The 27,678-nt window shown below is 40.0% G+C and overlaps 1 protein-coding gene across 1 annotated transcript in view; it reads right to left on the bottom strand.

Moving 5' to 3' along the window:
- Pibf1 (progesterone immunomodulatory binding factor 1) overlaps positions 1–27,678 on the bottom strand; it is a 154,124-nt gene that overhangs the window by 95,494 nt on the left and 30,952 nt on the right. The window contains exons 7-10 of the mRNA XM_048421884.3: positions 24,646–24,754; positions 23,910–24,091; positions 21,453–21,578; positions 6,862–6,960 (exon numbers count right to left, since the gene is read on the bottom strand). Coding sequence (XP_048277841.1) covers positions 6,862–6,960; positions 21,453–21,578; positions 23,910–24,091; positions 24,646–24,754 — 516 coding nt within the window. The remainder of the gene's footprint in view (positions 1–6,861; positions 6,961–21,452; positions 21,579–23,909; positions 24,092–24,645; positions 24,755–27,678) is intronic.

The following is a 27,678-nucleotide window of genomic DNA, read 5'->3' as shown; positions in this document are numbered from 1 at the left end:
TGCTCTTAAGTTGCATCCAATAAATAAATTCTGATTATCAGCACTGGTCCACGTTGAGTTTTTTGAGTTAGTTTTCCTTGTTTTATCAGTTTTTATTTGGGCAAGAACTGTAAAACAGTTCATGAAAGTATTCAGTACCCAGACAAATAATTAGATCAATAATAACAAATAGATAATCTAGACAATTCCCTTTCCCCAACCCATTTTTATGTTTTTCTTTTCTTGAGAGTGGTCCTGCTAATAGCCCATTCTGGCCTCACTACCTTCCAGTCTCAGTCCTACGAATGTCTTCTGAGTGACAGGTGTGTGCACCACATCCAGCTTCAAGCCACGGTTTTCAGATGTGATCATCTTCTCTGGAAACGATTGAGATGTTCTGGCACACCTATGTCACCCATTCTTGAACACTAAACTCTTTCTTGGGTATTATATATATAAGGCCCCCCTGCCCTCTCTGCCTCTTGGCAGTCTGGGGCTCTAATCTAGTGTTTCTTACACAGGAGGCAAGTGCTCCACCACTGAGCTATGTTCTTAGGCCTCACATACTTCCTCTTGAGCATATCTTTACTGCATACACATTGTTAACAGAAAGGGAGCATTCAATGCCCTAAATTATTATTTTAAAACAAATATTAAACAATTTTAGAATAGCTTTAGATCTGCATTATTCCTGTATTTTAAACTAAGTCATTTTTTAAAGATCTCATGTCATTTACATACATAGAAAGAAGAGTTTCTTACTTAAGCTGTATTTCTTTCCCACAGATACCCAGTGAGTGTGTCACATTCATGTCATTAGAAAACTTCTCTGTTCAGTTCTTCTTTTTAAAAACATCTTTGCTGTACGCCTTGCTAGCAGTCTTTTATTATAAGATCACGACTTGCTCTTTTCCTGTTCTCTTTTGGTTATATGCAAACTATGAAGGCTATGGTACACTGCTGCACAGTACTTAAGGCAGCAGGACAGGAAGCAGCTACTCACAATACAGCATAGTTGAGAGCAGCCAGGAGGGGTGGTCCAAGTCTTTATTCCCAGCTACAATGGAGACTGAGGCAGGAGGACTGCTTGAGTCCAAGAGCTCCAGGATGTAGTGTGCTGCAAAGATCAGGTGTCTGCCGTAAGTCTAGCATCAATACTGTGACCTCCCAGGGATGGGGGACCATCAGACTGTCAAAAAAAAAAAAAGAAAAAAAAAAAAAGAAAAAAGAAAAAAAAAGAAAAAAAAAAGGAGGTAGGGAGGTTGAACCAACCCAGGTTGGAAACAGCGGCACAGTCAAGAGCAGAGATCAGTGAATTAATATGCAGCATGCTTGTCTTCAGCTTAATTTCTCCACTCTTCAACAATTCAGAATGCCCCACCTAGGGAATTTTGCCACTCACAGGGGGATGTCTTCTCACCTAAACTAGCATAATTATGATAATTTCACATAGACATGCTCATAGGACATGTGATCCAGACAGTTCTTCATTGAGATCCTCTTTTTAGGTGGTTCTAGACTGCACCAAGCTGACAATTTATGTTAACCATTACAGCCTATGACATACTTAAAGCATAACCATTGATGTAACTATGTGATATATAATATTTCACCATATCCTCCTTGTCATTAATTCCCTAAGTTTAGTTGCAATTTATATTTTGTCTCTATTTACATCAAATAAATATGCTGATATTCTATGATACCTTATCAATTAACATTATGCTTTGTAAATAAAATAAAAATGGCAGTCAGGGTTTAATTTTATACTAAAAGTTCACTGCCTTTTAAAGTTCTTTTGTACCTTGACATTTTGATTGATGAGCTCTCAGATACTTCTTTCGGCTGGTGAAGTCACAGTTTTAAGCAGTGTTTTCAGGGTAATTGGCTGCCTAAGTCCTCACTAACTGGTCTCTTCTCGTCACTCAGAGTACAAACTTCTCTGAACTACAGTCTGTTTTACATCTTTTTAAATATTTATGTTTATATACTGCTTATTTGTATATTTTCTGATTTGTACCATAGGAACGTTGTTATGAAGACAAAGACTCTTTCATTTTATTAAACCCAAAGTCCTAGTGCCTAGAAACAGTGCTTGGCTCAAAGAGGATGGCTAATAAACCCTGCTGAGATTAAATAAAGTGTACTACGGGGGAAATTTCGCACAACCAGATTGCTTTAGGAAAGGACTTACACAGCCTGGGTATTAAGTCCTGTTCCCTTAACATTCATGCTCGAGTTACAGAGTAGCCATTTCCTGTCTTCTCAGGCACCCTGCCTTCGACTTCTCATTTCAGAAAAGCACTTTCTTTGGCAACAAGTTACAACTTTTTCCCTCTTTCATTCCATTGCTTTGTTTCCCCCTCGTGCCCTAATTGTCTGCACACGGACACATGCTGTGGGGTCCCTATGCTCAGTACCTTTCCTCTAGGTGCTTTTCTATGGTGTCCTTTTATTTACTATTTTCTGTTTATAACATCTTTATCTTACCAATTTGGTTTCCTGTGTCCCTGTACCTCACTATTTCTCTTTCACTACTTTTAAAGTTGCATGGTCATGATTCTATGTCATGTATTTTAACATGATCAGGTTTTCTATCTTCTTCTATTGTCCTGTTATTGATTTCACAAATCTTATGCTTTCTAGGAATTTCTTTAGTTGTGACTATAGTTGTGATTATAATCTTTTTTTATTTCCTTGAATAAATATCTCAAAATTTTTCTTGTCATCTTTTAAAGCTTTTATATTACCTGGTATTTCCCTTTATTAAGAAAAAGATTACTAAAAAAAATGTGTGAGTCTCTAGACCTAATTCCCCCAATACTAACAAACACACAATCTTCCCTTTTAGACTGGTTTCTCTGATACATCTATCACCGTGCACTAATCTGAGTGAAGGCAGCTTTAGCCAGGTATACACTTGTCCCCAGATAGCATGAGGAACGAGACGGGACACAGAGAGAATACCTCTGCCACTGCACAAGGTTCCACTGGACTCTTAATTTAGAAGGTATTGGCAGAGTTACGTTTTTAAAGATGTTTTAAAAAAACGATTTATTAATGTGTAGATGATGTCCGCATAAGTGCATGCTCTGTGTGTGCCATGAGAGGCAGCTGGAGCCACAGGCAACTGCGAGGTGTCTGCTATGGGTGCTGGGAACCAGACTCAGGGCATCTGAAGAACGGCAAGAACACGAGGCATTTCTCCAGCCCTACTCATGGAGCTCTTTAAGGATTTCTTCTAGGGCTGGTGAGGTGGCTGAGTGGATAGAGGCAATTCCCACCATAGTTGATGATCCGAGTTTGCTGCTTTAGATACATATGGAAATAGGAAACTGCAATCTCCTGGAATTATTGAAAGGGTACTACCCACTCATGTGGCTCTGGCAGGCCTTGCCCTTCTCCCTCGTTCCCTCTGTTAGATGACATTCCTAATGCTAGCCATCAAGGTCTATTCCCTTATTTGGCCACTTCCTTCTCCTGAAGCTGACTACCAAAGTCCAGCAATCAAAAGCCTCAAAACCTTAGGTGATAAAGATAATTGAAGTCCACCTCTGGCCAACTGCACACATATGTGCTCAAACACGACTACACCACACATACTTACAGTTGCTCCCCTGGGAGTTACTGAGAATGCCAAGTGTGAATCCTGAAACTAGCTAAGTAAAAGATTAATGATACTTATTTTCTTGAATGCAGGTTTGTTTGAAGTGTGAAAGTGGAGAAAAGAACTACCCTTATCATGCACTGTGCAAACAAGATGCAGCACACCCAATCTGAACTATACACCCACTGCAAACAAACAAGTCTGAAGCCACTGAATTACTAGTATCCTTCCAAATTTATCCACTCATCAAACTACAAAAACTTCAGACACTAAAGATCTCACTGAAGAACGCATTAATGTGTATTTAAGAAAGTGCTAAAGTATTTTGTGTCCTTTAGGAACAACACAGATTAGCAATGTCTGCATTTAAAACAAATCATTTGAATTACTTATAAGCCATGAGAATTAGAAATACTATAAACAAAATGATCCATTTTATACAAAGTTTAGATGTGATACCACCATTTCTAGCTCCTATCCCAGTAGGCTTCACTCCACTAAGTTCCTCTAGTAAGCCGCACGCACGCGTCCTTGCTGACATGCAGTAGCAGATTAAAGGACAGATGAGCAAACGAAAGCACACAGAAATAGAAGAGGGGAAGGAAGCACAGCTAACACGTGAAACGTGGGAGCTGTTTCCATATCAACTGCTGAGCTTGTTTTGTTTGTTTTTGAGACAGGTCTCTTGTGGCCCCAGGCTGGCCTCAAACTCACAATCTTGCTTCTGCCTTCCAAGTGCTGGAATGCACGCATGCCTGGCTATGCTAACTTTTAAACTAGTTCAACACGGTACAAATGTCACTCCAATCACCTACTTTCCTGCACACTCTATCCTATACCTTCTTCTAGGAAAATGGCACCAAGAATTCTACCATTATTAGAGAACTTGTGGGGTGGGGACCGAAAACATTCAAATTAATAGTCCTTTGAAAGTGCTTTTAGGTAAACTAGATGCTCAAAACACCAAAATCTCTCCCTACCCTCTCTCAAACATGCATTGCTTTTACTTTCTTAGACAATGTCTTTTGTCCCTCAGGTGGACCTCAAATTTGCTATGTAGCTGAGGGGTAGTCTCAATCTCTTGATCCTCCTGCCTCTACTCTGAAAGTGCTAGGATTACAGGGATATGCCATCATAAATAGCCAGGAAACATTTTTTCCTTTGTTTTTTTGAGACAGAGTTTCTTTGTGTAGCCTAGCTGTCCTGAACTCACTCCGTAGACCACGCTGGTCTCAAACTCACAGAAATCTGCTTGCCTCTGCCTCCTGAGTGCTATGATTAAAGGTGTGTGCCACCACTGCCTGGCTGCTTTTCCTTTTGAATTTATTCTTCTGTCTATGTTACATTCCAACCACAATTCTCTTCCCTCTTCTCCTCCTAGCACCTTCCCTCCCCCAGGTCCACTCCTCTCTTCTCCCTTCAGAAAAGGGCAGGCCTCCCAGGAATATCAACCAAACATGGCATAGCAAGTTACACTATGACTAGGCACAAGCCCCTTATCAAGGCTGGATAAGGAAATATTTTTTAAAAAAGATAAACTAGAGCTGAAAATATTTACAATGCAAATTCACTTGAAATTGTACACTTGCCCTGGAGCTCCAGATTCAGGCTTCTGTCAACCATACTCATCTTCTCTAGCACTCCCACTGACTGACTAAAGTTTGCTCCTGGTGGGTGGAACCCTCAGAGTAACAGAGATTTGAGACAACAGGACCGGAGCTAATGCTCTGCTTGTGTTTTCAAGTGCCAGGTAGCCGTTACTTAATGTTAGAGACTTTATTGTGCTAGAAATCAGAACACACATAGGTCTTTCATATACCTAAGAAAAGTCCTTTTCTTTGTAGGCAATTGAAGCCTTTGAGTAGAAGCCTTTTTTCATTCATGTTTGGAAAAGGCACACTGCTTCCTTATGCTTTTTTAAAGTAATGACATGGGTTGTTTAATCATAAAATGAGGCATTTGACAAACCTTCTCATATAAAAAATGATGATACCAATTATATATGATGCGAACATGTTGGACACTAGACTTAAACATGACTCAGCAAGGCCACATTCATTGTAAAGATCAACACACATTTGCTTATTCTCATTTTGATAAGAAGGAAGCCAGAATTACAAATCCAGGCATTAAAAAGCCAATCTCCAAAGAATAAAAAAAAAAAGTTTTACCTTGGCATTTTACTACACATACTAATATAACATCCCCCAGATATAGATATGCTAGGAGTGTATCTCATTGGTGAGGTGTTGCTGTGGCATACACAACGTTCTGTGTTTAATACCCCAGAATTACAAAATAAGAAATAACAAAAACTATATCAAAGTACATTAGATCAATCATCTTGGAATCCACTCTGAAAACTTTCAGTAAATTAAGTACATATATACATATATTAATGCACTATTGCTGTGCTAGGATGAAGCCTAAGGCCTCACAGTATACACAAACTCAACCACTTCCTTCATTCCCAACTCAAATGCCAGCATTCATGGTGATGTGGACATAGATGGCAGCATCTTTTCTAAGTCACAGTCCTAACCTTTCAGGGTTTTGGGAAGAAGAAAAAAAAATGAATGTGTAGATCCTCAAAATAACACTGTCAAATGGGTGAGCTCACGTTCCTTCTATGTGGTTACTTAATAACCGTGTTATTCTCATAAGCAACTGTCACAGATAACATGAGGATAAAAAGGGGACTCCATGTATTAATTTACATTTAATAAAAAATAGTACTTTTAATATTTTTAAAATGGGGGACTTTGGTAGCTGCAACTGAAAAGAACCTCATTTTTTTAATCAACAGGAGAATACATTAACAAACTAGTATTTAACAAACTGAATATAACAAAGTGAATATTACAATATTCAGATTGTAAATAAGGAACGGTCAATATGGTGAATCAAGAAAATTAGATCTAAGAGAGTAAATAATGTATTATTCTATTGGTGTTTTGTATAAGAAGAACAAGGTTGATGACAGCGGTAGAAATCAGGGCAGGAGGTAAGATGCACTGAAGGAGTACAGGAACTCTCTGGAGCGACTTAATTTTGACAGCATGGTTTTGATATATGTTAACAATTACATTTAAATTGTATTGCAATTTGAAATGAAAACCATAGGCCGGTTTCCAACTCCATCCATGTTCCTGTCTCACTGCTGGAGTTACAGGCATGCTCTGCTATCTATAGCTAGCTTTACAATAAATTTCTATGAAATAAAAATGCAAGAGGAACACGCACTGAGAACTTCACCGCCTCCATTTCCGTCTCACCTGTCACGGAGCTGCTCGTGCTTTTCCAGAGCATCTTTCTCGGCGGTCACCGCTCGGTTCTTCTCAGCGAGAGCACTATCCCTGGCTTCTCGGAGGTTTCTAAAATTCAAACATGCATCTCAGTTATTCTAAAATGCGTAAGCACCTATCTTTTAAGGATTCATGAATTTGTTCACAATGTGTAGATGATGATGTTAAGGACTTCAGAGAGGCTAGTGATGCCAACCACACTGCATGAAGCTGTCTGAACTGGAGACTATTCTGACAGTGGACAGAAATACAGGTGCAAACAGTCTATTTCTAAACAGAGCTGGGATAGATATTAGAATTTAGTTACTTGTAAATGTGACACAATACAAGATTAACTCAAAAAAGTCAGTAGCCTTCCAACATACAAAGAGTAAATGAGCTGAGAAAGAACTCAGAGAAACAAACCTCTTTACAATAGGCATGAAAAATACAAAATTTCTTGGAGTAGCTCTAACCAAACAATTAAAGACCTGTATGATAAAAATTTTAGATCTCTGAAGAAAAATACTGGAGAAGATATCAGAAAATGGAAAGATTTCCCATGCTCTTAAAAAGGAACGACATAATAAAAAGGGCAATCTTAGCAAAAGCAATCTACAGATTCAATGCAAAAGCCATCAAAATCCCAATACAATTCTTCACAGACCTCAAGAGAATAATATTCAACTTCATATGGAAAAACAAAAAATTCAAGATAGCTTAAACAATCATGTACAATAAAGGAACTTCTGGAAGCATCACCATCCCCAACTTCAAGCTCTACTACAGAGATATAGTAATAAAAACAGCTTGGTACTGATGATAAAACAGACAAGATCTTTACCAACCCCACATCTGGCAGAAGGCTGATCTCCAAAATATATAAAGAACTCAAGAAACTAGATATCAAAATACCAAATAATCCCATTAAAAATAAGGTACAGAGCTAAACAGAGAATTCTCAACAGAAGAATCTCTAATGATTGAAAGACATTTAAGGAATTGTTCAACACCTTCTGTCACCAGGTAAGGCAAATCAAATTGACTCTGAGATACTATTTTTTTAATATTTATTTATTGTGTGTACAATATTCTGTCTGTATACAGCAGGCCAGAAGAGGGCACCAGATCTCATTATAGATGGTTGAGAGCCACCATGTGGTTGCTGGGAATTGAACTCAGGACCTTTAGAAGAGCAGGCAATGCTCTTAACCTCTGAGCCATCTCTCCAGCCCCCTGAGATACTATCTTAAATCTTTCAGAATGATTAAGATCAAAAACACTGATGACAGTTTATGTTAGAAAGGATGTGGAGTAAGGGGAACACTCCTCCACCATTGTTGGGAGTGCAAACTTGTACAGCTACTTTGGAAATCAGTATGGCGATTCCTCAGAAAATTGGGAATCAACCTACCTCATGACCCAGCATACCACTCTTGGGCATATATCCAAAAGATGCTCAATCATCTCACTATGACATTTGTTCAACTATGTTCATAGCAGCATTATTTGTAATAACCAGAAAGAACCTGGAAGCAACCTAGATTCCCCTAAGTTGAAGAATGGATAAAGAAAATGTAATACATTCATACAATGGATTATTACTCAGCTGTAAAAAACAATGACATCATAAAATTTACAAGAAAATGGATGGAACTATGTAAGCAGAGGCTGCTCTTTCATTTCCCAGCCGCCCAGGCCCTAATAATCACACAGAATATATATTAATTACAACATTGTTTGGCCTATTAGCTCAGGCTTTTTATTAACTAACTCTTGCATCTTCAATTAACCCATATCTATTAATCTGTGTATCACCACAAGGTTGTGGCCTACTGATAAGGTTCTGGCATGTTCTTCTCCTTTGGCAGATACACAGCATCTCCATGACTCTGCCTACTCTCTATATATCTCTTCCAGCCTGGCTATATTCTGCCCTGCCATAGGCCAAAGCAGCTTCTTTATTTATTAATGGCAATAAAATATATTCACAGTATACAGAGAAGAATCTCACAACAAAACTAGAAAGAAGTCATCCTGAGTGAGGTAACCTAGACACAGAAAGACAAACATGGTATGTACTCATCCATAAGTGTATACTAGGATATAAAGCAAAGGATAAATAGGCTACAATCACAGCCCCAGAGAAGCTAGTTAACAAGGAAGACCCTAGAAGGGATTCATGGATTGCCCAGGGATGGGGAAATAGAACAGATCTCCTGGGTAAACTGGGGGAAACGGGGGAGGTAGAGAGCAGGGGATGGGGGATGAGAGCACGAGGGAACAGATAAGTCAAGTTGGGGAAGGGACAGAGAGGTAGAGCAATGAAAGAGATATCTTGATAGAGGGAGCCATTATAGGGTTAGGAAGAAACCTGGTGCTAGAGAAATTCCCAAAAAACCACAAGGATGACTCCAGCTAAAACTCCTAGCAATAGTGGAGAGGGTGCCTGGATTGGCCTTTCCCTATAATCAGCTTGGTGACTACCTTAATTGTTATCATAGACTACCCTTCATCTAGTAACTGATGGAAGCAGATGCAGAGATCCACAGCCAAGTACCAGGCTATGGGAGAATTGTCTGTATTCTGTCAATCATGTTTTAAATAAATGCTGATTGACCAGGCAGGAAGTATAGGCAGGAAAACCAGACAGGAAGTAGAGGTGATGCAATGAGAACAGGAGAATTCTGGGAAGGAGGAAGCTGATTTCTCCCACTCCTGCCCAGATCACCGAAGCAGCAGGATGTGATCTGCCTCTGAGAAAGGTACTGAGCCATGTGGCTAATATGTATAAAAATAATGGACTAACATAAGTTATAAGAGCTAATAAGTAGCCTGAGCTAATGGGCCAATCAGTTTATAATCTTATGGAGATCTTTGTATGATTTTCTTTGGGGCTTGCCGGCTGTGGGGTACCAGGTGGGACAGAAACCCCAACAAGCCAGCCCTCATGTTACACCAGGCTGAGCTCCTGGAGACCAGGTGAAGAACAGGAGGGATTGATTATATGAGCAAGAGGGGTGGTCAAGATCATTATGGGAAAACCCACAGAGAGAGCTGGCCTGAGTTAGTGGGAGCTCATGGGGAGGCTGCATGAGACCAAATTAGGCTCTCAGTATACGGATGACAGTTGTGTGGCTTGGTCTGTTTGTAGGGCCCCTGGCAGTGGGGACCAGGATCTATCTCTGGTACATGAGCTGGCTTTTGGGAGCCCATTCCCTATGGTGTGATGCCTTGCTCAGCCTTGATGCAGCAGGAAGGACCTTGGTCCTGCCTCAAATTGATGTACCAGACTTTGGAGACTTTACCCTTTGAGAAGCAGATGGGGAGTGGGGGTGTGGGGAGGGGAGTGGGGGTAGGAAAGAGAGAGGGGACTGTTTGCTATGTAAAATGAATAAAAAATTTTAAGAAATTAAACAAAAAATAAAGAATTTGTTACTTTTAATTACTTGTAGAGAATGTTAGTTGGAAACATAGCTTTTCCCCTCTGGGTTGAAGGGTGGGTTAGACAGTATGGATATGCTTATCTCATTTAAGCCTTACCATAATCCAATGAGGCAGGTGCATTATCCACAAGAAAACTGAGGTTGAGGGCAGTTAATAACGCTTTAAAACCACTTTAAGTAAAAGATATACGAGCAGAAGTCACAAGAATCACATGAGAATGAAGTCTGAGACACTGGCAAAGGAACAGCCGAGGCACTGGGTCCTAGAGTATTACTGTGCAAGACAGCAAGTTAACACAGAAAGGCTAATGAATTAGGAGGACGAGGGAGAAAGGACAGAGGACTGCAAGAATGTCAGATAAAGTGCACATCATAAACACTGCAGACTAGAAACTGCTACTAGAGAACAGTGCTTTGGGGACAGAGCGGTATGCTTCCACACAAGTGCTAACCTAGCCGAACCCTGCTAAGCTTTGGAGATCACGTGAGATGGGGTGTAGTCAGGGTGGTATGGTCTTAGACGAAGAAGCATTTTCCAGGGCAGAATTTCAGCTGGTCGTAGGTCAGGGTGTTTCCATTAGAATGGCTGGATGCAGTAAAGCCCAGATGGAGGACAACAGTCATGGATGGGTCAAGCAATACAAGCCCACAATATTACATAAGTCATCTACTACGATGACAACAGGAATCAAAAATGTTGAAAAGGTTCCTCTTAGTGACAGCTAAGGAGGTTACTCCAATGGGAGAAGGAAATAAATATCTCCTAAATAGTGAGTATTTAGGAGATAATACAGCCAGGCATGAGCTTCTTATATCTAATTCTCTTTATGTCTTAATACAGATGAAACATGGGAAGCTTCTTCCTCCCGACAGTCACTTAGCTGAAACATTCTACTTCCATAATAGAGCTATAATACAGAGAAATATAAGGCATAACACTAATAATGATTTGCTCGCAGAACATCTACAAACCCTTACGATGCATTTCCAGTATTCTGAAGTGTAGAGTTTGCACAGATGGCCCAGGGACACACATCCAGAAGAGGATCATAGCGAGCATCCAGTTAATATTTACTCTGAAGCGTGTGCTTCTTACATCACATAGCGGAATTTCTCATAAAGAGCAGGGAAAGAATTTGGTTTCTTTATCATTACTACAAACATTAGTAGTAAGTCATGAAAAGTCAGATGTCTTGACTCCATCCATATGCTCCACACTGGATACAAACGCCTAGCAATTACACTTGTTATACGCACACCTGTGCAGCTTTTCAGCACAGTGACTGAGTAACAATTTCAGATTTCAAACAGCCAATCACCAAAGAGAGACTCAGCAGCCAAAGTTTATGAGTAACAAATAAATAGTTGCAAAAATCATAAAGGTTATTCCTCTCAAAAAAGAATATTTTTGTTCGTTATTCTCTAAGTAGAATTGCTTTTACTGTTAAATTATTTTTTGATGTCATCATGATTGCAATGATCTTAAAAACTATTCTATTATTAAACCATACAAAACATGAAAAATTAAAATTGAGAGAACACAACTGTCTAAGTATCTTAAACATTTGTATATTCTATTCTAAGATGCCCTACATATTATAGTCAATAAATCACAAATTAGTTCCAATTTTCCTTCCTAACGATGGCTTCATTATTTTAAAATGTGACTTAAGTAGTGGAATTCCCGTAGGCCACATTTGCAGTGCTAGTTAAATACAAACACTTAGTTGGCAGATGACAAAACCTCAGTCTTTAACTATACTTCCTTTCTAGTAGTCACAACGAGTATTAGAAATAAAGCTAAGCCACAGAGAATCAAAAAACAAGATGCATTATTAGAAAATAGTAGACATTTTGCCATAGACAGCCTGCAAAATCCAGTTAAACAAAATTCCAAGGCCACGGGAAGAGGAGATAACTATTCTTTCTTTTGTTTGTTTGTTTGTTTTTGTTTTTCAAGACAGGGTTTCTCTGCAGCTTTGGAGCCTGTCCTGGAACTAGCTCTTGTAGACCAGGCTGGCCTCACAAAGATCTGCCTGCCTGCCTGCCTCTGTCTCCCAAGTGGCCGGGATTAAAGGCGTGCACCACCTCTGCCCTGCAAGATAAGTATTCTTTACTTTAGTGACAAGAGGACAAAGGGGATATTTTTCTAAAGCACGGCAGACAAATGGAAACCGTGAAAGACAACAGCTAAGACAATTCTGAAGGAGAAGATCAAAGTAAGCAGAAGTTCTAGAAGCCCAGGCTTTTAGCATTAGTATTTATCCTAAGCGTCTGCAGGTAAGTTTTCCCTGTAAATTTGTTCTCTCTCTTGGCTGTCATACCTTCCATCACTAGTCTACAACAGTCAGACCTCCTCTAAGTATTACCAACTCACATGTTTCAAATTAAACTTGAGAGAGAAAAACTGAATATATTCTTCCACTGACATCAGTATTGACAGTAGTAAGCATACAGTGTTCAGCACACATCAGGGGCTGCTTTTATTTCATATACAGCAATTGTGGCTGAATGTGAAACGTCTTCATAACCTAGATGGTTGCACTGCTGGGAAAGGTTGTGGAACCTTCAGGAGGTAGAAGCTTGGCGGAGGAAGTGGGTCACTGGGGGGGTAGGTCTTGAGGTTTTATGGCGGCCCCACTTCCACTCATGCTCTGCTCTCCTAATGCAGATACTCAGTGACCAGCAGGCCTTTTGCTCTTGCTGCCATGCCATGGTGGTTTGAATTAGAATGGCCACCATGGGCTCATATGTGTGACTAGTTGATTCTCAGGTTGGTGGAACTGTTTGGGAAGGATTAGCAGGTGTGGCCTATTGGTATGGGTGTGGCACTGGGGGGTAGGTTTTGAGGTTTCAGAAGGCCCACATACTCCCAGTTAGCTATCTCTGCCTTCTACTTGCAGATCAAGATCTAAGTTCCCAGCTACTAGTCCAGCACCATGCCTGCTGCTATGCTCCTTGCCATGATGATCATGGACTCTAACCCTCAGAAACATTAAGTTCCCCCAAAATTCTTCCATCTAGTGGTTGGCTTGGCCATGGTATCTTATAGCAACGGAAAAGTATGTCTCCTACTTCCCATTATGTTGTCTCACCATGATAAAATGATCCCTTGGCACTGTAAGTCGGAATACGTCCTTTTAAATTGCTTCTTGTCAGGTATTTGGTCACAACAATGAAAAAGAAAACTAACTCAAACAGTAAGTTGTCATAACAACTCTATCAATCATATGTTGTATCATTTCCATTTTACAAATATGTTTCAAGGCTGAAATACAAAGACTCAGTTCATGGTCACATCATAAGATACACTGTGGAGACCGAGTGTCAATCTATTCTCTATTTATATTTTTGGCTCTGAATCATACAATGCTGCCTTTCTCAGGTTTCTTCTTTTTCACAGAATTTCCCCTTTGGGATATTCTGACATTACGAGATTTGTATTGCATGACCACACCATAGTGCAAACAGATGTCAAAAGAGAATTATCCTTAAAATGATTGTGAACACATTATGTATTTGTTTCTATGGGCTACAGTGTACATGTTCTTTTAAAAGTGCACTGGTTTGACCAAACACCAGATGTACAGCATCCCTGATAAGGATAAAAGAATAAGTTCCACATAATTAATGAATAATCCATTTCCAAATGGTAAATACATTAGAAGATGTAATAAATATAATTATAGAACAAATAGCAGGAATTCAAATATTCCTCAAAAGAGAAACTTGAAAAATTGACAGTGGCTATCTACAGCATGTATAAACTAATAGGATTGAGATTTTAAAAATCCAAACTGGCTATCCAGAGGGCCTTCGGAGTGATCCTTCGTCTGGCGAAGGACGGCTATGCAGTCGGAGGCCCACATTGGAGCAACGGATTGAGCCCCCCGAGGTCCGGAGGGGGAGCGGAAGGAGGAGGAACATGAAAGACGAAATCAGTACTGCGAGGGATGCTATCACCCACTGATACAAGGGAACGGATCTGATGAGAATTTACCAGGGCCAGTCGGACTGGGACTGAACGAGGACGTGATCTAGCCAGATTCTCGGAATTTGGCCGGATTCTCTGACTGTGGCTGGCCCGGGGTCTTTCTGAAAAGCCATTGACTATGTCACTGGGACCTGTTTCCTCTGCATATGCTGGATTTTGGGGATCCAGTCTGTTTGGACACTCGCCTTCCTGGACCTGGAGGGAGGGGGAGGGAGCTGGAGCTTCCCACAGGGCAGGAAACCCTGACTGCCCTGGGGGACGGAGGGGAAGGAGGGGGGGAGTGGGGGGAGTGGGAGGGTGTTGGGAGGGGGGGCGGAAATGGAAACTTTTATAATTTAATAAAATTTACTAAAAAAAAAATCCAAACTGAATGTAATAAAATATAATTAGAGTAACACTGAAATATGTCAGGAACTGTCCAACTGACTAATCTAACTGACTAATCTCTACTGACTCCATCCACCAAATCCAGCCTGAATACCCAAACCCAAGGATGCTAACACCATGAATATAAAATGACATCCACTTTACAAATGACACAACAGGCCCTCCCTATATACTTTACTCAGTGGTGTAAGGTACATTGAAAGGAGGATGGAGAAATGAAAAAAAAAGAGACAGCCCAGTCTCTAGGTCTTCGGCCCTGGGTCAAAACCCTGGGCCCCTCCCCCACCGTGAAAGCTTGACTAGCAGGCTAGCAGGCAAGCCTCCTGCAAGCAGGATATTCCAACAACCCTCCAATCGATTGGACCCTGTAACCTACAAGTCCCACTCTGCCCCCAAACCCACCTATCCTCTGTGACATCAGTAGCTCTCTGAGGCAAAGGCTGTAACTGCACAGATGGGAACAAGAGGTGAGTGACCAGTTCCCCAGCTGGAAAGCCCAATCTCTAGGCCCTAGGTCAGAACCATGGGCCCTCCCCCAGAACTGCCTCAGCTGTACTAGACAGCTAGCAGCTGAAGGTAGAGATGGGTAAAGAATACATTCAACAACTTAAAAAGCAACATGACAACACTAGAACCCAGTGGTCATACAACAGGAAGAACTGAATATCTTAATCCAGAAAAAGCAGAAGAAAAAAACCTTAAATATAACTTTATGAAGATGACAGAGTCCCTTAAAGAGAAAATGTAAAATTCCCTTAAAGAAATGGAGGAAAAGACAAATGAAAAATTGAAAAACAAACAAAAAAAATCAAAAAATCTCTTAAAGAAACCCAAGAAAATGAAGGACCAAACTAGACCTTCTGAAAGTGTTTGGCAGTCATATGGCTGCTGTTGAACCACTGTTACTAGAACCAGGATTTATCCCTACTACTTGTACAGGCTCTTTGGAGTCCATTCTCCTTGGAGGGACTCAGCCTAGATATAGTGCAAAGGACCTTGGTTCTGCCTCAAAGTGATGTGCTAGATTTGTTGACTCTCCATGGGAAGCCTTACTTTCTCTTAGGTGTAGATGGGGGATGAAGTGGGGCAAAGGTGGAGGGAGAGGGAGGAGGGGAGGGAGAGAAAACTGGGGTTGGCATGTAAAATGAAAAAGGAGTTTTTAAAAAATAAATTAATAAAAAAGACAGAAAACTAGCATAAACAAGAAGTTGCTTGGATAAAATAGGAGATAAAAATAAGTCATAATACTCAATGAGAATCTCTTAAAAGTCAAGTCCCAAGGGCAGCGGAGGCACACGCCCTTAATTTCAGCATTCGGGAGGCAGAGGCAGGTGATCTCTGAGTTCAAGGCCAGCCTGGTTTACAGAGGTTCCAGTTCAGTCAGAACTGTTTCACAGAGAAACCCTGTCTTGTAAAAACAGCAACAATAACAACAACAAACCCCCCAAAACTCCAATAAGAACCGCCCCCCCATTTAAATTCCTAACTTATCTATACATCAAGGATCTAATAATATAACAACATTGGCATGTTTACCTTGCACTGTAATGTCATTTTTATAGAAGACAATTTAAGCCAGGTAAGGTTTTCACAAGTGAAGGTTAGAAATTCAATACCAAGTGTGAAAACCAGACTACTGAAAAGAATGGAATATAGTTTTTCATTTCTAGAAGATAAAATCCCTACTACCAACAGGCTGAATCTAAATTTATATCTGAATATGTTATAAAATGTTAGAAAAATTGGAAAACTTTAGGCTAGGACTGGCCTACAGCTTACAATCCTGATGCCCCTCAGCTTCTTGAGTTCTGATATTAGAGGAATTTTGCACCGAGAAGGAACTCACTTTGTAAGCCAGGATGGCCTTGAACTCAGAGAGATCCTCCTGCCTCTCCTCCAGAATGCTGGGAATAAAGGTGTGCACCACCATTGCCCGGCTTTATAAATTTTCAAGAAAAACTATATATTTTAGGAGAAAAAACATTTTGAGATCCCTGTTGATTAAAATGCTATAATTCCCTATAGAATTAGTTCTATGGTTTGAATGCTTATCCCTTGCAAAAGTCATGTTCAGATGTAATTACTGCTAAACAACAACAATAAGACTTAGAGATGAGTGGGCTCTGAGGGGGAAGCCTTTCTGAGTGGAACTGACGCTGTGACCACAGGTAAGTAATGCCTGTCTCCTGCTCTCACAATCTCTCTGGCCTTCTGCCAGGTGAGAATGCAGGAAACAGGCCCTTGCAAAATGCTAGCACCTTGATATTGAACTTCCCAGCTCCAGAGCAGAGACATAATAAATTCCTGATCATTACAAATTATCTAGTCTCCAGTATTCTGCTATAGTAGGGAAAATAGGCTCAGTCAGCCAGCACTCACCTGAACTCTTCATTTCTCACTGTGACTATGAACTTGAAGTAGATAACTTTCCAATGCACAAGAAATTAAACATACAGACAAGAGAAGTCCATATGCATGAGAAATTTCCAAAACTAAATACTTAAGATTCATCAAGATGCTGAGGTTTAAAAGGAGGCAGCAGTTACTACCAACGTGAAACTGAATAAATAGTGTGATGATCAGATAAGTAACTTCTGCAGCATGATCTAGGCTCAGCCCTGACCAGTTATAAATCTCTGCACAGGTTTTATTTTAACAACTGACCCCATCCTGCTTCCCCAGCATCCCCCACCGAGAACTGTGTACAAAGCAGGTATATGTGAACTCTTGCGCACCAGAACTGGCTTCCAGCCTATGTGGGGCAGCCTACACACCCAAAGTGCATAAGTATTGAGGATGCAAAGAAGCATGCAGAGGAGGACGGGCACAACAAGAGAGTTGTGACAAACCCCATCTAGAGCTTCTTCACAAGATACCCAGTTACCTGCAAAACCACCTACTTCAGAAAAATCTAGTCGAAAAGACCCAAAAATTAAAAAGAAAAAAGGACTTAAATACTTTCACAAGGAATTTGAAAATTGCACAGATTATCTGGAAAGAAGCGAACAATAGAGGATATCAGCTGGAATACTAACGAGGGCATTTTCTTTCAAAATGTGGAATGGAACCTCTGTAATCCAGCTCCACGTTCATCTGCTGGGATGGATCAAACAGATCCCCAGAAGTAAATCCAAATTCAAGATTTAAAGCTGTTTAATATTACTAATATTCTGTGAAAATTTCATGTGTGTCACTGACGCTTCTTGCGTACTTTTGGGAGACAGCACATTGTGATCGAGACAGCACTGGCAGGGCAGGAAATGAAACTATCAAAGCACCGCAGCACTAATGGCCCCACTTAAGAGCATCTTCAGTCTCCTCTGTGCTGCTCGGCACTTCCTTCAAACAACTGCGGAGCTGCTGAGTTTCCAGACCTGCAGCAGGAGGAGCCTAATGGAGGCTTCCAACAACTCACACTCCGGATCACAACAGTTCTGCTCTGTGCTGAGGAGATGATCTCACGCTAAAGGCAGTTTTGTTTCGGGAGAAATTCAATCACCTGAGTTTATTTCCCCTTTAGTACCTCTCGGAAATGCTTAGGGAACAAATAAGTTAAACATGTGTAGGCCCTCTACATTTTATAATAGTGAACTTTAAGGTAATAATCCCATGCTATTAGTTAGCCTTTATGTAATAATGATTTTATTCAAACTGTCATCATACAAATAAAATAATTTTTACTATACATAGTAGACAAATGGTATAAAGTAACTATTTAAATGAATATATTTTATAACTTGTAATGCACTTTTCACATGTACTATCTAATTTAGACCTCATGGTCCACTCTCTGAAGCATTACTATTAGTTCATTTTTTTAAAGAGAAAACTAAACTCAGGGATATAAAGTGGATTCTCACTCCACTACCAAGTGGTGGAGACAGGATTTAAGATTAGTTTTTTTTTTTCTCAAAATCTCTTACAATGTACTTTCACTTATGGAATTTTGCCCTGTCTTTTTTTTAAAGAAAGAGTTTGGGTATAGAAAGCAGCTCTGACTGGCCTAGAACCTGTGATGCTCCTGTCTCAGCCTCTTGAGTACTGGTATTGCATGTATGCACCTAGCTTTGGAAAATGTCTTCTTTCTAAACACTTAAGAGGGACCACACCCTTTCACACAAACCTACTAAGGAAGTCATTTATATGTTAATGATCAACACTGACCTGAGTTTTCCTCATTCTGTCCCCAGCTCCCAAGGAATTTCTCTACTCTTAGCTTCTTACTCTCTTCTGAAAGTGCTTATTAGGGAAGACAGAGTAGCAATGAACATACGCCAGTGTGCTCGTTACAATTTAACTCCTAATGGGAAGAGCACACTGATAAAATACACAGGATGACATCATGGATCTAACTACAAAGCAAGGTTATCTCACATAGATTCAAGACAAAACTAAATATGTAAACAGTCTCTGAATTTTGTTTTTTATATGGAATAGTAAAACCTTTCTTGACCCATTCTAAGTTGTAAGATTCCAAAAGAACTTACTATTTATGTTGTGAAGAACAGAAGGGGACAGAAGTTATAACTACATTTCAGATCTGCCATAATGAAGATTCGGTCACATAAATACAGGGACAGAAGACTGAAGTGAAAAATAAGAAAAGCAAGCTTGCACCAGTGGCTACTTAAGTGTCCCTGTGCTGGCACAGGATTGGGCTGCAGTTTGGCGCCATCTGGTGGTAACTGTCCATCACAGTGTTAATATCTAGGGATCAGTCTGTGGTTGAATGAAGCACCTACGTCCAATCCCAAATTTTCTGGTTTGGTGTTATGAGGGTTAATTTTAATTGTAGACTCGACAAAGCCTAGAAACACTTGGGAACAGTCTCCATGAGGGGTTGTCCAGATCAGGTTGGGCAGTGTGGGGTTTGTCCTGATTGCCTTCACTGATGTGGGAAACCCAGCAGAAAGGGAGGCAGGGTCCTTGGTTTAGGGCCCTGTACTATTGAGTGGAGGATGAAGGCTGAGCACTAACAGGCAGACCTTTATTCTCTTCAGGCTCTCAACTCTGGATGTGAGCAGTTGCCTATGGTCCTTGCTTTACTTCCCAACACGATGAACAGAAAGGAAGCTTGAAATGGATGGTATCTATTGTGAACATGGGTCCAGAACAGGACTGGGCAGAAGCAAAGCTGCTTCTAGCTTTCCTGTCTCGAGAAATGGCTGTTGCCCATTTTCCAGCACAACTCCGCCATCCTATCTATACTACTTGGAGAGGGAGTTTACACATCTAAACTTATGCTAAGATAGGATGTATTTTAAAGGATTCTCTTTGTTCTTGTTTTGTTTTTAAGATGGACAACTGAAAAACTGGGAAACTGTCACAATGATTACTCAGCAAGGCATAAGCAGTAATGTGGATTGTTTAGGTATACCCATGCACTGTACTGTAAAATGATGCCATAAATTTTAAGGTTAGGTGAACAAATACCTACAAAATGCATAACAGAAATGAACTGAGACACAAAACTAAATAGCACTTATTTAGAAAAAGAAATATTATCCACGCCACAGCGCTCTCATGCACAGACCTTCCTGTCGGGGGGGCGAGGCTCTTCACCTCACCACTCTACTGCTGTATCCCACAGACACTGCCACTGACCAAAGTCACTGCGTGTTTCTATGAAGGCCTTCTACTTTTCTAATGGTTTAACAACTATAATTTGCATTCTTAGCTTCTTCTTACCCCTTAACCCACCAGGCCTTCTGGACTGGGTGATACTTTGGTTGGTAAAGCATTTGCCTTGGAAGCATGAGGACAGGAAGGAAAGGAGGGAAGGAGGAAGTGAGGGAGGAGAGGGGGATGGAAGGCAGGAGAAATTAATAAAAGATAACTGTCAATGAAATAAGGAGCATTTATTTAATCTTTTAAAATTATTATTAATTTATTTTATATCCTGACCACAGCCCTCTTCCCTCTTTTCCTCCCAGTTTCTCTTCTAATGCCACCAATTACTAGAGGAACCTAGCATGTAACCATTTAAAAATTACTGCCTGAATAAAAAATATTTCCCAGTGTTATATAATAGAACATCTTTCAGGACCAGTGGTTAAATAATATATATAGATATAGATATTAGTATTCCAGTTTTTACAAGTATCTGATATGAGATTACCCACTGTATGCTGTGAATTTGTTCTATTATCATTGGTTAATAGAGAAGCTACTTTGGCCTGTGGAAGGGCAGAATGGAGCAAGGTGGGAAAACTAAACTGAATGCTGGTAAAAAGAAGGTGGAGTCAGAGAGATGCCATGTAGCCACTGAAGGAGACAGATGTCAGAACCTTACCTGGTAAGCCACAGTCTTGTGCTAATATACAGAATAATGGAAATGGGCTAAGATATAAGAGCTAGCTATCAATATGCTTAAGTGATTGGCTGAGCAGTGTTATAATTAATAGTTTCTGTATGATTATTTTGGGTCTGGGCAGCTGAACAAGCGGCCTCTATCTACAAGCATCCAAGAGAAATGGCTGGTAAAACTATTACTATCTTAGTACCTTCTAAATTTTCTCATATTCTTGCCTTCAGTCTGAAGTGAGGAAACAGGAAACAGATACATTACCAGAGTTAAAAGACCGACTGTATGATAAGCGCTGTTGCAATTAGCTATCACATTTAGAATTTTAACATTCTCATTTATATTTACAACTATTAAAAAAGTCATCTCAGAAATGGCATTTAATTTCAGTAAAATTTTTAGGATCGTCAAAGAAAAATAATATAACTTGCTCAATTGCGCTCTTCTTTACCTGTTTTCTCGTTCATACATTTCCCTAGAGGCACTTCGAAGCTGCTCAATTTCCAGATTAGTTTTCAATTTGATTTGTTCCAGTTCATCATGTAGTTTATTTTCATATTCTGTTTTATAATGGTCTCTGCAAAGACAAAAGGATTAGTCATGGTTTTCTTTCATGAAAAAAATAAACTATTGTTCTTTAGGTAAGATTTTAATTTTATGAAATATGTTTAGAAAATGTAGCCATTTTAGAAGTGCTTTAGAATCCCTAACAGTACTGCTCCAGGCTAGTACCAGACTCTTCCACATCACTGCTGCTCCACAGACGTCATTAGCCACTATGACAGACACAGTACCTGTGTTGGGTGATCCCCTTCAGTGCCCTCTCTAATGCACAGGCTGAGGCTGGAAGACGGATGCACACAGATGCTGCATGCCCTGACTTTATAAAACATTTCCTTCTCAGCACAGCAAACAGTCACACATGAACTGTTCTTTTAGAGTCAAAGGATCACATAGGACATTAGGAGCAAGCAGACCACAAGCCAATGAAAATAAACAGGCTGGGGGAAGTCCGAAATGCTGAACTGTTTACGGCAAAATTTTAACTTAAAAAGTTTTCACTTTATTCTTATTTTATGTGTATGGGTGTTTTGCCTGTATATATGTGTACCATGTACACGCAGTACTCATGAAGGCCAGAAAAGGGTGTTAGATTCCTGGAGACTGGATTTACAGAGGGTGACGCCTCCATGTGAGTCCCAGTGTAGGTGCTAGAAACTGAACTGGCTGGAAGACCAGTGCTCTGTAGAATGTTTTTGGTTTGGGCCACCAACCAGCTCCCAAATCATGAAACAGAGACTACCTCTGGAGTGCTGGAATTAAAGGTATGCATTAAAGGCATGGACCACCACTGCCTGGCCGAAACTGAGACTTATTAGTTATGAATGTTTGGCCTTATCTTAGCTTAGCTCTGGGTAGCTCTTTTAACTTAGCCTGCTTCTCTTTATCTACATTTTGCCTCAGGGCTTTTTATCTTTTTTCCCTGCACACGTTACTTTCACTGCCTCTGGTGTCTGGGTGACTGGCTGCTGGGCTTCTGGCCCCAGGGATCTCCCTTTCTCTCTCCCTCCTTTTCTCCATCCCTTTGAGCCTAGATTTCTCCTCCTATTTATGCTCTCTGCCTGCCAGCCCCACAAGGCTTTCTCTGCCTAGTTATTGGCTGCTTAGCTCTTTATTAGACCAATCAGATGCCTTAGACACACAAGGTGAAACAAATATAACACATCTTTACATCATTAAACAAATGCGGTATAAACAAAGGTAACACACCTTAACACAGTTAAAGCAATATTCTGCAGCATAAACAAATGTAACCCATCTTTACTTAGTTTAATACTATACAACAGTGCTCTTAACTGCTGAGTCATCTCTCTAGAACCAAATTTTAAATTATTTTTAGTTTTTGTCTGTGATAAACATAAAAAACCAAAGGATTATGAGAGATATTAGTATAAAGAAACTCTATAGCTTAAACATATTTAGTAAAAGAGAGAAGGTAAACTTGAGATACAGGCAGTCTAAGGCCTGTGATTAGAAAACTATGTAAGTACCTTCTCGTTTTTCTCTTATATTTCAATCAGAAATCCAAGCATACTTAGATTTTCTTCAAAATGGTATTTCTATAAATATACAAAAAAACTAAACAAATTAAAGAAAAAAAACCAAGCAATAATTCAATTTAACAGTTTTGAAAAGAAGTGCAAGTGGCTGATATTCAACCCCCCTGGTCATCAGGTAAATGTAAATTAAAACTGTGTCAAGATTCTACCTCTTTCCAATCCGAAGAGCTGTCATGAAAAACAAAGAGACAAAAATCCTAGCAAGAGTTGGGTGGGGCTGGGTAGACAGGCGTGGTAGTATAAATTAATGCAATACACACAGTAAGAAAAGAAAGAAAGGGTAGTATATTTTGTTTATTAAAATTGAGAATGAAATTATAGCACTGGCAGTAAATGATATAAAACTGGAGGTCATGTCCAGTGATAAAAAGCCAGATTCCAAAAGCAAATGCTTTCTCTCACACAGCACCTATGTTAAGAAACTATGTCTCGAGGGTGAAAGTGGGGTGATCTGGAGTGAGGGGGAGGAGCCACAAGAGAGCAGGGGGAATGATGAACATGAGCACAGGACATGATGCACGCACAGGAAAATACTATAAAAGCCCACAATTTTTATAATAATAAATATATGCTAATTATTATTTTTTAACTAAAAGAAGAAAAATAGGCCTTTGTGGTTATTGGAAAATCACAATATCTCTAACAGATCAACTAGGAAAGAAAACCTAGAAAGGAGACAAAAATAAAAAGGACCTATAGACCTCAAACGCTCAAGTTCCCAGACACCAATTGCCTCCCACCCACCGAGTGCACATTTCCGTCTGTACAAGGAAAGGAACGGCTCTTGCCTGGATGACACGTATTTCTCGTACATCTCTTCTCGAGCCTTCTTGCTCTCCTCCAGCTGCACCTGCAGCCTCTCCAGGCGATCCTCCTCGTGAGCACAGCGTACGCTGAGCTCCATGTTTTGGCGATTGAGGTACTCTTTATCCTTCTGCAAGAGGGTGACTGTCTGCTGCAAGGTGGTTACCTATAGAAATTCAGAGACATGTCCAGAGCGAGTTGTCACTTCCCAAGGTGGACTTTCCCTGTGTGTATCACATAAAAATTCTCCTTTAAAAAGTAATAAACTTGTTTATGCAAAATTGCCTATAATGGTATAGTACTTGTGTTTTAATAAATAAAGCTTGCCTGGAGATCAGAATGCACAGCAGCCACACCAGTCAGCCATACAAGCCAGGCAGTGGTTACACACACCTTTAATCCCAGCAGCCATACTAGTTAGCCATACAGGCTGGATGGTGGTTGTGCACACCTTTAATCCCAACACTAGAGAGAAATCCAAGACAGGAGGAGACAGGTCTCAGTCTGAGTACTCTTGGAGGCAGAAGGTAGAGGTAAGAGTCAGTGGCTGGCTGCTTTGGTTTCCTGATCTCTCTCTCTCTCTCTCTCTGTCTCTCTTTCTCTCTCTCTCTTCCTGGCAACTACATAAAAAGGAGAAAAAAATGATTTTCCCATAATTTTATCCTGGGCTGCTTGTCCATTAATATATAATAACCACGAGTGAGTTGACTGGAAGCTTACCTCTTTTGATAATTCACTTCTTTCTTTGGCCTGAGCTATGTGAGAGGCTTCAAGTATTTCATGTTTTCTCCTAACTTGGAGTACTTCCTGTTCAAGAGCATCGCGTTCACTATGAAAACAAAATCAAATACACATGAAAATACAGAAACTTCTTTCACATTTGAAAGGGGTTGAGTGGCAAGAAGCTGACCAGAACAGTGGGGCTTTTGTGTATCTACTTTTCAAATTCAGAAGGTTCAAGACCTTTTTCAGATAAGTAACTATGAACATTAGTGTTACATAAATACATAAAGTACACTAAACAGTAAATTACACAACTCTTTCTATGGTACAAGTTCATTCTCCCCAACTATCTTTTAGTTCTGTGGTTGCTGTCGCTGTTTCGGACATGGTCTCACTTAACCCACACTCGCCAAGAACTCACAGCATTTCTGTCTTGGTTTCCCCAAGCTGTGATTACAAACATCCACCTCAGGGCTTCATTCTTACCTTGAAGTCAAAGATTTTAAATTAAATATAGCTTCAGGCTTTATTAAGGTAAAAAAATCTATCATAACTTCCAAATAACATTGCCCAGCAATACATAGACAGGCATTCAGGGTACTGTTCCAGTCACACATTGCTATGATTTAGCCAGATATTTTAGATTTTCCCATTAGACTAGCTCTCTCCCACCAAGACCTGGGTCAAATCCTTCAACAGGCATCTATTTTTTTTTTCAAGACAGGGTTTCTTTGTGTAGCTTTGGAGCGTGTCCTGAAACTTTAGACCAGGTTGGCCTCGAACTCACAGAGATCTGTCTGCCTCTGCCTCCTGAGTGCTGGGATTATAGGGGTGTGCCAGCTTCAACAGGCATCTCTAAAATTGAGCAGAGAAATACGTTTGCTTCTACCCCCTCCCCCCAGTTAGAACAGCCTTGCGACTTTACTCCATGGACTCCCGGACTGCACAGGAGAACTGTTTCCTTCCCACTGCTTTTCAATGTTACGGGATGAAAGATGCATCCTATTCTCTGACATACTTCGCCTGAGGCTGCAGATTCCATTGATGATTCAGGATAAAATATGATTAATGAGACTATAAAGCAGCCACCCTGACACAGAGATACATTTATTAGTTGAGATGGTACTGTTCAGATCTTCTTTCCCCACTTAGTGCTAGTAAGCCCCTGTAGACAGTCTTTTCCTATCAATGGGCTATAACTCATAATCATCAGCATTTACTTCTACACACAGGTTGTACTATACTATATTTAGTTGCCAGGAGGTTTTCAGTTGACTATTGTGGTGTTAATGAAAACTAAAAACATCAGTATAATTTTATCCAGCGTGTCCTGTTCTTCTGCCTTCCCCTCTCCTGTCCCTGGCAGGAACAATGGCTGATATGGCAATGATCACAGCCCAAATATTAACTCTGAAATAGCACTTCCTGTTCCTCGAAGCCGGAACTCTTTAGAGAAAGGGTCAAGAGAACTTCACGTCATGCCAGGAGCTGTGGAGCTGTTGCAGTGACAGTGACTCCAATCTAAGTTAATGCTTCTTTAACTGCCACACAGAATTTTATGTAGAAATAAATTATTCAGAAACATTTGAATCCTAGAGATGATGTAATATCTATATACCCAGTAATTTAATGTATTTGAGAACTTATCATGGGGATATCCCCCGGTTACCTTATATTTCCATGACTCATCCTTTTCTTTTTATTCTGTGTCGTGCTGACGACTGAACCCAGGGTCGTGATGCTCTACCAGTGAGCTACATACAGCAAGTACCAGGCTGAGACTTGGAGTCAGGATTTTTGTCAGAGCCCATGCTCTACTCAGGAACTCATCATCCTACTTCCTATTCAGCCTCTCCAATGCCAGCTGGGATTTCAGGTCTGTGGCCACCATACATGGCTTGTCTCTCTCTCTAACTTATTCATGAACCAAGGATTCAGTTGGAACCCCCCCTTTTTCTACTGTCCTATTTTGAACATATGGAATTGCTTATACTTTTAAATCAAGGTTATATTTTTTCTTTTAGTTTTTTATTATAAAAAATAAAAATGAAAAATAGAAAATACTATAATGAACACCCATGATTCTATCAAGCAACCTTGATAATTATCAGCTATAACTTGTCTTGTTTCATTTGCTGATGAATAAATCAGGGAGTTCTAGATTATTTTGATGATTATAATTTTTCTCATTTTATTTACTATTTCTGTAGATTTAGAGAGGAAAAATGACATCAAAATATGAATTATAAGTATCACCTTACATCTCATTTTATTTTATTCATTATTATTAAATTAATTTTTTATTAAAACATTCTTTTCTTATTTTACATACCTATCCCAGTTCCTACTCCCTTTCCCTCCTCCTGCTCTCCCCACCTTCCCCTCACCCCAGTTCCCCATCCATTTCTCAAAGAAGGTAAGGCTTTGTCCCAAGGGGAGTCAACGAAGTGTGACACATCACTTTGAGGCAGGACTAAGGTCCTTCTTCCTATATCTCTGTTGAGTAAGGTATCCCTTCATAAAGAATGGGTTCCAAAATGCCAGTTCAAGCACTAGGGATAAATCCTGGTCCTACTTCTTTGCGAACAGTTGGAGGGAAAGGAGGCTCAGAGGGAGTGGAAGGGGACAATAGAGTGTGGTAAGGGATGCATATGATCAAAATATGTTATATATACATACAAAAATGTCATAATGAAACCCATTGTTATGTATTAATATATGCAAATAAAAACTTAATTAATAAATAAAATATTTCTGTTGGGTGGCACATGCCTTTAATCCCAGCACTCAGGAGGCAGAGGCAGGCAGAGCTCTGTGGGTTGGAGTGCAGCCTGATCTACAAGAGCTAGTTCCAGGACAGGCTCCAAAGCTACAGAGAAACCCTGTATTGAAAAACAAAACAAAACACAATTGAATAAATAAGTAAATAAAATGTTTCTTTCAAAATTCAGCTTTACTCAGGCACTCACTGAATATAGTTCTCACAGATTTCAAGATCAAATATTTACCATATTAGGGAATAACAATAAA

Source organism: Myodes glareolus, chromosome 12, assembly GCF_982192425.1.
Source record: "Myodes glareolus chromosome 12, mMyoGla1.1, whole genome shotgun sequence".
In the NCBI taxonomy this organism is placed as follows: domain Eukaryota; kingdom Metazoa; phylum Chordata; class Mammalia; order Rodentia; family Cricetidae; genus Myodes; species Myodes glareolus.
This window is presented reverse-complemented; position numbering and strand designations above follow the sequence as displayed.